We start from the raw sequence: 9,986 nt of genomic DNA, 5'->3' as shown, positions 1-9,986 counted from the left end.
TTAGTTACTTCAAAAACAGCGATTTTACCCCCTCATTGCAGAGAAATATAACGTTGCGAGTCAGTAGCCTATCGAAGCTATTTTACTAATAAAAGTTTCCGTGCTGTTTTGTTGTGTGCACTAATGTGTGTGCGTGCATCTATGAACGCAGCGTAGCCTACTGCATATAGTTTTAGTTTAGCTATAAACCCGAGCCCGACCCGAAGCTATTCATTAAACATTAACCCGAACCCGACCCAAAACCCGAAAGTATTTCGGGACCCGATTTGAATTAGCGCGCGCTAGAGATAGAGAGAGAGATGAAAGTTGTGTGTGTGAACCTGCGTCTGCGCACCTCTCTCTCTACAAGCAATGAGGCTTAGTTACTTCAAAAACAGCGATTTTACCCCCTCATTGCAGAGAAATATAAAGTTGCGAGTCAGTAGCCTGTCGAAGCTATTTTACTAATAAAAGTTTACGTGCTGTTTTGTTGTGTGCACTAATGTGTGTGCGTGCGTCTATGAACAACCCGAAAGTATTTCGGGACCCGTCGGGCTCGGGTCGGGTAGCAGACCTCTAATTCTACTCGCATTTGATGCATTGAAGCATTTGAACCCTTTTAACTGTCCAGCAGATGGCGCCGTGAGCTCCTTCAGCGCTCTCAGGACCATTCCATCCATGATGTTTACGTGCATAACCTTTTCGCAGTTTATTTAGTTAATTGCTTAAGGCCATTTTGTGATTTCAATCATCATGCAGTAACCGGCATCACCCTGAACACCCCCCATCCCTCCGATTTTTTTTATTACTGATCTGCATGATTTACATGGGTCATGATTTTAGACCGAAATAACCGGAATTCCGGATTAATCCGTAAAGAATCACATCCCTGGTAATGCGTAAAGTCGAGCTAGTGCAAGACAAGCATTTGTGGTTAAAAATTGTAATTAGTTTTTTAGAAAATGACCGATTGTTTCGCTAGATAAGACCCCTATTCCTCGGCTGGGATCATGTAGAGCCCTTTAAAGCTGCATTGAAACTGCAATTTGGACCTTCAGCCCACTGGCCACCATTTAAGTCAATTATACGGAGAAAAATCCTGGAATGTTTTCCTCAAAAACCTTAATTTCTTTTCGACTGAAGAAAGAAAGACATGAACATTTTGGATGACATGGGGGTGAGTAAATCATCAGGAAATTTTAATTCTGGAAGTGAGCTAATCCTTTAAAAAATAAAAAATACTTCAAAATATTAACAAAAGCTATACTAGTATTTTAATAACACTAAAATAACACTAATCAATACTACCTATTTTATAAAATCAGTTTGACCATCTCTAACTATCTATCCATTCAGTACCTCCAAAAGGAGTGTGCTAACATTCACAACAATCATTATAAGACAACAACAAAAGAAGATTGTGTTTAAATGAGATTTTGAAATCATCTGGGGCTTTCTACTGAGAATTTGATGTCAAAATGTAAACATGTAATCCTGTGCTGTTGTATAGACAGACCTGTCTGTTCTCCAAGTCGATTTTGTTGCCGAGCACTACAAAGGGGAAGTTCTCCGGGTCTCGTGGGCTGGCCTGAATGAGGAACTCGTCCCTCCAGCTGTCCAGGGTTTTGAAGGTGTTCGGCGCGGTCACATCATACACCAGCACACAGCAGTCCGCCCCGCGGTAAAAAGCCACACCCAAAGACTGGAATCGCTCCTGTCCTGCCGTGTCCCAGATCTGAAACAGCCAGGAACATATTACAGTGCTGCATTGTTTGCATTTAAAGGGCTATATAATTAGAAATCATGTTCTTGATCTTTCGCAACAAAAAAAACAATTTGTTTAATTTTGAGGGTTGTCGGGAGGGTGAAAAATGGTCATGTAATAATACTACACACATGTATTATAAATACAAAAAATATGTTTCAGTGCAAAAATACATATATATATATATATAATAATAATAATTAATATTATATATTGTAATATATATTAAAATACATAATCATAGTAATATAATAGTATTTCTGAGTGTGAAAGGACTTGATTAACATTGTTATTGGACCTCAGGTAAAATAAATAAATAAGAATTTATATCTATCTATCTATAAAATGCATAATCATTAATAATATTATTTATATATTACATATATGTATGTATTAGTGTTATTTTAGTATCATTGATATACTATAACAGTTTTTATTTATTGAATTAGATTTTATTTTTATATTTAATGTTATTTTGTATGATTTAGTCATTTTTATAACTTTTCTTTGTCCATATGGTTTTTATTTATTTATTGTTTTTTTTAAATATTTATTTAGCTATTTTAGTACTTCAGCTTAAACTAAAAGAAAATGAGAAATGCTGTCTTGGCAACTAGATAAAAAAAATTTAATTCATTTTTTATGGGATTAGCTTTAGTTAACGATGGTATATAAAATAAAAATACATCTAAATTCACATCTAAAGACTCATACCTGCATTGTCACCAGCCTGTCATCCACCATCATCTCCTTGGTAAGAAAGTCTGCACCGATAGTGGCTTTATACTGATTGCTGAACTTCTTATTGACATATTGGTTCATCAGAGAAGTCTTCCCCACACTGTAGCACACAAACACAAGAGTGATTATTAATCTAAGTGTTTGAAACTTAAAATTAAATAACACTGTCTGGCATTATTGGTTCAGAAGGTCATCACTTACCCAGAATCCCCGAGAATGATCACCTTCAGGAGCACCTTTTTACGAGAAGCCATCCTTGTGGACTAAACTGTGCCTAATAAAACGATAAGATCACTTGTGAGGTCTCTTTAATATGTAATTACGTTATTTAGTATGCAACCTCTGCAAATAACACGGAATGGCTGTGATTGCCAAACACACACAAACATGTTGAAAAGGGAAGGTTGCACTATGTCAGTCATGTGCCCAAGGGTCAAATCTTCCATATTGTATGTAACGTAAGGCATGCCATAAATGAAAGTCAAAATTCTTCACGTTTATTGTCAATAAAAAGATAACGTTACTTGATGTCAATGTAAACGTCAATATTAGCTTTCAGTTCATGCTAACCTGCTGCAAATGTCCTGTCAATTCTTAAAATGCCAGTGTTAAACTTTCAAAATACATTTTTAGATTTAGATTAAAATAATAATCAACAAAACCAATGTTTTAAAATAATCAGTTTAGCATATCAGTTTTGTGCTAAAGCTATGAGTAGCTAGTAAAAGCTAGCACAAACATACCGTAAATGTAACACATTTACACACGTTATTTACATAAATAAGCACGTTTCATTCACTTAAAACGATTAAATCTCAGATTATGATTATTTCAAAGCGTTTCAGTCAGCCAGAGTTTCAATATTTTTTCTCTTGTCACTCTGCTGTGTTAGCGTAGACGGCTAGCATGTTAGCGTGACAAAAACTCACTTTCTGAGGAGAAATCCCACCTTCGGCTCAACAATCTGCTGCTGTCATACAACAAAAGCAAGCCAACACGACACTTCCACCGTCTCTGATCGACTCGGGACGCACTCTCTGGGTCGTGTGGCGTGTTTTTGGATGGTTGTCACGGACAGTTCAGCACATCCGTGTATAATAACGAGCCGCAAACACTCCCTCCCTTGACTCGACTCCACACTCATCATGTTTATGTCTGTGAGCGTTATCATCGCGTCATTATCGCTGAGAATGCAAATACATATGCAAATACAAACGTGTATTGTGTATTTCTGTCGTGTGGTGATTATATCTGATAAAAACACATCCATCACTTTATTACAGAAGTAGACCTGTGCACTCAAAACTCACAATATTTTATATAGTAATATGCATGTCTATCTATCATAAAATGTACGTTTGTGGTATGTGAATGTGATATCCACTGACAAAACCCCATTTATATTGCCTGACAGAACTGTTAACTATTTTGTGTAAGTATTTACATAAATGTTATGTATATTAATAGAATAAATGAAATATTGAATTAACTATGCAGTGCTGTTGATATATGACAGTATTATAGTTATTTACAGTATTATATACACACAAAGTATTTTATTTTAGATTTACTTTATACTTGATTTTTTTGTAACCACTATAGTTCAAAAAATGTTGTTTTCAAAAGTATTTTGTTAAAGAAATTAATACTGTTAATCAGCAATGTTGCAATAAACTGATCAAAAGTGACAGCAAAGACATTTATAATGTTATAAATTATTTCTATTTCAAATAAATGCTATTCTTTTGAACTTTCTATTCACCAAAAAAACCCTGCATATTTCATGGTTTCCACAAAAATATTTTACAATATTTTCATATTTTTTGAGTGTTTTCAACAATGATAATAAGAAATGTTTTGCCATCCCAGGAATAAATTACATTTTTAAAATATATTTAAATAGAATACATTTATTTTAAACAATAATATTTTAAAATATAATTTTTTACTGCAATTTGTATCTAATAAATGCAGCCTTAGTGACAGAATAAGAGACTTCCTACCGAACCCAAACTTATGAACTGTAGTACTCATTGAAACCTAGTCATCATATTTTGTCTTTATATAAGTGTATTATAAAATGCAAAGGTTGATTTGATTATAGATAAAATCTATGATTTATGATTTACCATCGTTTATATAAAACACAACACAAAGCCAAATCCCTGCTCTATAAATTCATTCCCAAAAGGCTGTATTGATTTCATGAATAAAGTTCCTTAAAGGTTGAGAGACCTTATTCCTCAAGAGTAACAGCACACCAACAGGACAAAGAATGATGAGAAATCATTCCAAAGTGTTCAAAGGTTGAGTACCTCTGAAGGACAAGTAAACAGACTTTGAAACTCCTGTATGTGGAGTGATAAGATAAAAGTTAACAAGACATTTACTCACAGACTGATTTTATGTACATTTGATTATACAAGGCAGTAACATACACTCACAGAAAAAAGCAACGGGAACAACCAGCAGAGTTCGCTGTTAAGTGACTACTAGTTTACATTAGTTACAGCTCAATCTCCAGCCTCAGAAATCATCATCATCGCAAATGTCCAGATACACGTCGAAAGCCTCGCGGTTGCAGTTTCCATCAGGGGTGAAGACGTACTTGTGGAATGTCCCATCAACACATATGGCTTCAAAGAGAGACAGAAGTGATGAGAAACTGACAAATCAATAACAGTTCACTCAAAGGACTTAAATAAAACCCACGTACCAATAACAGAGTTGACGTTTTTGGAGGTGTTCTTCCCGAAGGCACAGATGCAAGCGCACTCAGCCGGCACCGTGAAATTAGCCAGAGACCACTGACTGTCCACATACTGTCCGATGACCGGACCCACCTTTCCTACACGCGCCAAACTAGAGAAGACAAAAAGCCACACATAAAACCCAGTGACTCTAACTACACCTACTAGGTCTAGGATATTTCTAAATAACACTTTGAATGTAATGAAAACTGTAATGAAATGACAATCAAGATTTTTTTTTTAGTGAAATTATTCATCTTACGCAGAGCGCCGGTTCAGTTTAGTGTCTTTCAGAGCAAATATGTGCACTGTTCCCTTGTCACTCGATGCACACAGAAAGGATGAGTCGTGGCTGAAATTAATACTGTAAAACAACAGAATTCAATAAATAATCATTAATCAAATAACATTTAATTTCATTAATCATCAGAATAGGAGCTGTTTTTTTTTCTCAATAAAAACAGCAATACATATTTATTCATATAATATGCACTGAAGAAGTTTGGACAAACTCAAATCAAATTATGTTTTCTTTTGATCTAAAGGCTTCTACTTAAATACTACTGAAATTGTTACTTAAAGTTCTGTAGACCAGGGTTTCCCAAATGTGGTTCATGAAAAGCTAATCATAATATTTGAATCAAATGTAAAATTAATGTGGCTGCACAATTAATTGAAATAAAACTGAAATTTCTATATAAATTATAAATATATTTTTAGAAGTTTTCACAAGAAATGTTTTATTGCCGTTCAAATCATATATAACAAAATAATTGCAATATATTGTTATATAAAATAGATGCACAGCCCTATATATATATATATATATATATTCAAAATAAAAACAATCAATTAAAACACTCACTAAAAAAAAAGATTACATATTTGATCTGTTTTCTTGTATGCCATGTGACCATTAATGGACATCAGAGAACCATGAACATGCAAATGTGTTTTTAAATTATAGAAATATTAACTAAATATTAACAAATATTTTATGTCTAAGGGGTTCGGCTGACAAAAATGTCTGGGAAACCCTGATGTAGATAATTTGTTTCCTCATGATTTTCTTTATAAAAATATTTTTAAATAGTGAAGGAAAAGCAGCCAGGTGTTCAGCATATATGTGAACTCCTTCAATACTGTTTAGAAAGTATCCCAGGATGCACCTCATGAATTTGAGAGAATGTCCAAAGTGAGCAGAGCTTGAACCTAGATAAAGAAGCAACTCAAATACAATACCAGTAGAGTGTAGCCGGGTCGGTTCCTCTACGTAGTTCCACTAGCTTGTCTCGTGTTGTAGTGTCAAACAGACGGATCAACGTGCCCTTTCTGGATGCAGACGCAACCACACTGCCAGGCTGGTTCAGTGCCAGGCAGGCGATTTCACTCTGGTGGGCGTTGATAGTGAATGGAGCAGATGATGTGCCAGGTTTTGTGTTGGAAAGGTCCTGTCAAAGAGTCATGAACAACATTAAAAATTCCATCCAACATGTAGAAGAACAGATTTGGAGAAATTTAGCATTACATTACTTGCTCATCAATGGATCCTAAGCAGTGAATGGGTGCCGTCAGAATGAGAGTCCAAACAGCTGATAAAACATTACAATAATCCACAAGTAATCCCCACCACTCCAGGCCATCAATTAATGTCTTGTGAAGTGAAAAGCTGCATGTTTGTAACAAACAAATCCATCATTAAGGTATTTTTAATTTCAAACCGTCGCTCCTGGCCAAAATAAAAGTCCATAATCCATAATAAAGCTTCCTCCAGTGAAAAAGTCCATCACCATTTGTCCTCTCACATCAAAATTCACCAACATATTTGTTTAGAACTATTTCAGACTGTTTTCGCTTGTAAAATGTGCTTGATTTGTTCATATTTCTCTCCTGATTCAGCTGAGATGACCTTTTTCACTGGAGAAAGCACTGGAGGACTCTCATTCCGACGGCACCCATTCACTGCATCCATTGGTGAGCAAGTGATGTAATGCTAAATTTCCTCAGATCTGTTCTGATGAAGAAACAAACTCATCTACATTTTGGATGGTCTTAGGGTGAGTACATTTTCAGCAAATTTTTGGGTGAACTACTCCTTTTATGTGGATATAAGCACATTTAATGAGAAATCTCTGTGTGCAAACAAGTTTTCATTGCAGATGTAGATCTTGAGCACTGTTAAGATCCATTCTGAAGCTCTATGATCAGGATAGGTCTCCAAAATCTCCATTTACTCTCATTGTCAAATAACAGAGATACTGATTAGTTTATCCTTTCCTTGAGTAGTTCTTTTAAACATTTAAAGCTCAATTTTGCCATGACATTCCAGTGTGCCATGATGGATCATTGAGCACAATGCCTATTATGGATAGAGAAATTATATTTTTAGATGGAAGCAATGGTTTGAAGTTAAAAATGTCTTAGTGATGGATTTGTTTATTATAAACAGGCAGCTTTTCGCTTCACAATATGTTAATGGACTGGAGTGGTGTGGATTACTTGTGGACTATTGTGGTGTTTTTATCAGCTGTTTGGAACCTCATTCTGACGGCACCTATTCACTGACAATGAATTTGATAAATTCACTAATGTTAAATTTCTCCAAATCTGTTCTGATGAAGAAACAAACTCATCTAAATCTACATCTAAATTTTGACTAAATTTTGAGCAACTTTTCATTTCTGGGTGAACTATTCCTTTAATAAATGACTGCAAGTTTGAATATGCAAAATTCAATTCACTACTGTAATATTTTATAATAATTTGCACATAAATCTTACCACTAACTGTAGACTGCCACATTTGTGTCCAGGAAAAACCAGCAACTGCTTTTCCAAACTAGGGCACAGGTCACACAAACCTACAAACGCAAAAATACAGTGATGAAAAATACATAAAAACAAGTCAAGCCTCTTTCTGATGAAACTATATGAAATTGCAAGCAATGCTCACAATACCTTTCGGGTTATCTCGAGTGTCAAACTCAAACAGCTTGACAGGGTTGTCGGGAAAACTATACACGTAGATCCTATTTTTCAGGACAATGATGATTCTTCACATACAAAAACATGAAATGAGACATTAGTAATACAAACAGCATGTTTAAGTGTAAAAATGAAACACTATTGTTTAATGGCTGGATATCTTACTTGTCATGTCTCATCTGCACAGCCAGCACTGGTTTGGTGAACGTGAACTCAAGAACTAATTTGTCCTTGGGGTCTCGCACTTCCCGAGCATCATCCCAAATTAATACTGCCAGAGATAAGATGAAAAAAAAACCACACACAGTTTATTCCGGCTCATATAAAGTCTGGATTGAAGGAAGCAGTTTAAGTGTACTTTATCCAAGTATATAAGTGCAATTTGGACTCCCAGTGTACCTGAGATTTCGGAGAATTTGGGGTTGACGCCACCTCCCACCACAGCCAAGAGGTTTGATCGATGAAGCATTGAACACAGAGCAATGCTGCCCACCTGCTCGTGATCTATAACCAGTCACACACAATCAACAGATAAGTCTACAAAAAGTTTTTTTTAAAAAGGAAAACAGATTTATCCTACCTAAATGGCCCTTTTCCATTAAAGGTTCCACATTGTAAATACGAACACCTGTTTCCATGGCACAGCAGAAACAACCTAAATAACATGGAAAAAGTCAAAGCTAATGAATACAGAAAAGATCATCAGTACATTATTAACAGTGACTAACAAGTATTTTTCTGATATTATATTTAATTTATGAGAACATTGGCTTTATTTCCCCTTTTAGAAATCCACTAAATATATACAATATACACTAAATACAAAAATATTGCGTAAAAAATATGTGTTCATTTGAAATTTTGCATAGGTCTCATTTGCGATCATGAAATTGTATTATAAATATATTAACATTTTATTGGCCACTCTGCTCTCTAGATGTCAATATTAAAAAAAAAAATTTCAGTCAATCAATCACTAATTATTAGTACATTATTATTAGTAGTAACATTAAAGAGTTAACTCTAAAAGTCAATATGATATGCAATTAGGTACTAAGATCAATAGTTTTCTTCATATAGCAGCATTTGCAATTATATAGCAGGATGTTTCTCAAGGGAAATTATATTTCAGACTCACTCTGGTCCTGGTTGAACTGAAGGCTGTTGACTCCTCTCTGCTGGGCCATGATGTCAAAGAGAAGAGTTCACTGCTGCTTTTCTGATATCTTCAGGAGTTTTATTGTCTAGATCTAATCATCCTGAATGAGCAGGAGACAGCGGTTTAACATATTAAAGCTGCCACCACAACACGACAACGAGCACAGAAAATCATCTTCCTTTTACAATATAATCAGGTTGACATAACATCTCACTTAACGTTACCATTAAGATGTTCAAAAGATCCAACGAGTTGTCCTGACGCTAAACAAATAAAGCAAAGTGATTTTATAATGTTGAATGTAAATGTGATAGCTCACATTAGGCAATAACCGTACAGCTGCCAAACGCCGCTGTTGTTGTTGTTATTGTTGCTGCTCTTATTCTACGCTGGCGCGCGAGTGTTAACGGAGCACAGCTGCCCCCTGCTGGAGAGGAGGACAACGAAAGTAGCGCACGGAGAAAGTTTTCTCACAGAGATGAGCGGGTAGAAGACACCTAAATGGGCGTAGTAGAAGCCCAGAATTTAGCTTTAATCGTACAGGTACAATAGGCCTTAATTATGCTTTTTCACGTGTTACCTGTAAAGCTACCTGTGATTTTGTACAA

General features: G+C 35.3%; 2 protein-coding genes across 3 annotated transcripts in view; both read right to left on the bottom strand.

Annotated features, from left to right (window-relative positions):
• LOC107758645 (ras-related protein Rab-7a-like) overlaps positions 1-3,624 on the bottom strand; it is an 8,671-nt gene extending 5,047 nt beyond the window's left edge. The window contains exons 1-4 of one of the 2 annotated variants that reach the window (XM_016576436.1): positions 3,415-3,624; positions 2,687-2,759; positions 2,459-2,585; positions 1,496-1,714 (exon numbers count right to left, since the gene is read on the bottom strand). In XM_016576436.1, the coding sequence (XP_016431922.1) occupies positions 1,496-1,714; positions 2,459-2,585; positions 2,687-2,739 (399 nt within the window). In that variant the 5' untranslated portion in view covers positions 2,740-2,759; positions 3,415-3,624. The remainder of the gene's footprint in view (positions 1-1,495; positions 1,715-2,458; positions 2,586-2,686; positions 2,760-3,414) is intronic. The other variant, XM_016576437.1, reaches the window with a different exon arrangement.
• A 1,037-nt stretch (positions 3,625-4,661) lies between these two features.
• wdr45 (WD repeat domain 45) lies at positions 4,662-9,781 on the bottom strand. The gene is made up of 11 exons (XM_016576371.1): positions 9,603-9,781; positions 9,358-9,478; positions 8,800-8,874; positions 8,619-8,723; positions 8,385-8,490; positions 8,193-8,287; positions 8,016-8,095; positions 6,478-6,686; positions 5,498-5,599; positions 5,202-5,347; positions 4,662-5,121 (listed from the first exon to the last, which is right to left on the bottom strand). The coding sequence occupies exons 2-11, from the start codon at positions 9,404-9,406 to the stop codon at positions 5,012-5,014; spliced, it is 1,077 nt and encodes a 358-aa protein (XP_016431857.1). The 5' UTR covers positions 9,407-9,478; positions 9,603-9,781; the 3' UTR covers positions 4,662-5,011.
• Positions 9,782-9,986: the final 205 nt, after the last annotated feature.

This window comes from Sinocyclocheilus rhinocerous, unplaced genomic scaffold (genome assembly GCF_001515625.1).
Source record: "Sinocyclocheilus rhinocerous isolate Xijiao unplaced genomic scaffold, SAMN03320098_v1.1 scaffold623, whole genome shotgun sequence".
NCBI lineage: Eukaryota > Metazoa > Chordata > Actinopteri > Cypriniformes > Cyprinidae > Sinocyclocheilus > Sinocyclocheilus rhinocerous.
The sequence above is the reverse complement of the archived record's forward strand: the minus strand, read 5'-3'. Positions and strand labels throughout refer to the sequence as shown.

Excerpts from the sequence above, each read along its gene's own strand:
- wdr45 (XM_016576371.1), bottom strand. The coding sequence starts at position 9,406 with ATGGCCCAGCAGAGAGGAGTCAACAGCCTTCAGTTCAACCAGGACCAG. Across the intron at positions 8,491-8,618 it reads CAAATTCTCCGAAATCTCAG|TATTAATTTGGGATGATGCT; the intron begins GTACACTGGGAG and ends TATCTCTGGCAG. Across the intron at positions 6,687-8,015 it reads GTGGCAGTCTACAGTTAGTG|GACCTTTCCAACACAAAACC; the intron begins GTAAGATTTATG and ends ACTCTTTGACAG.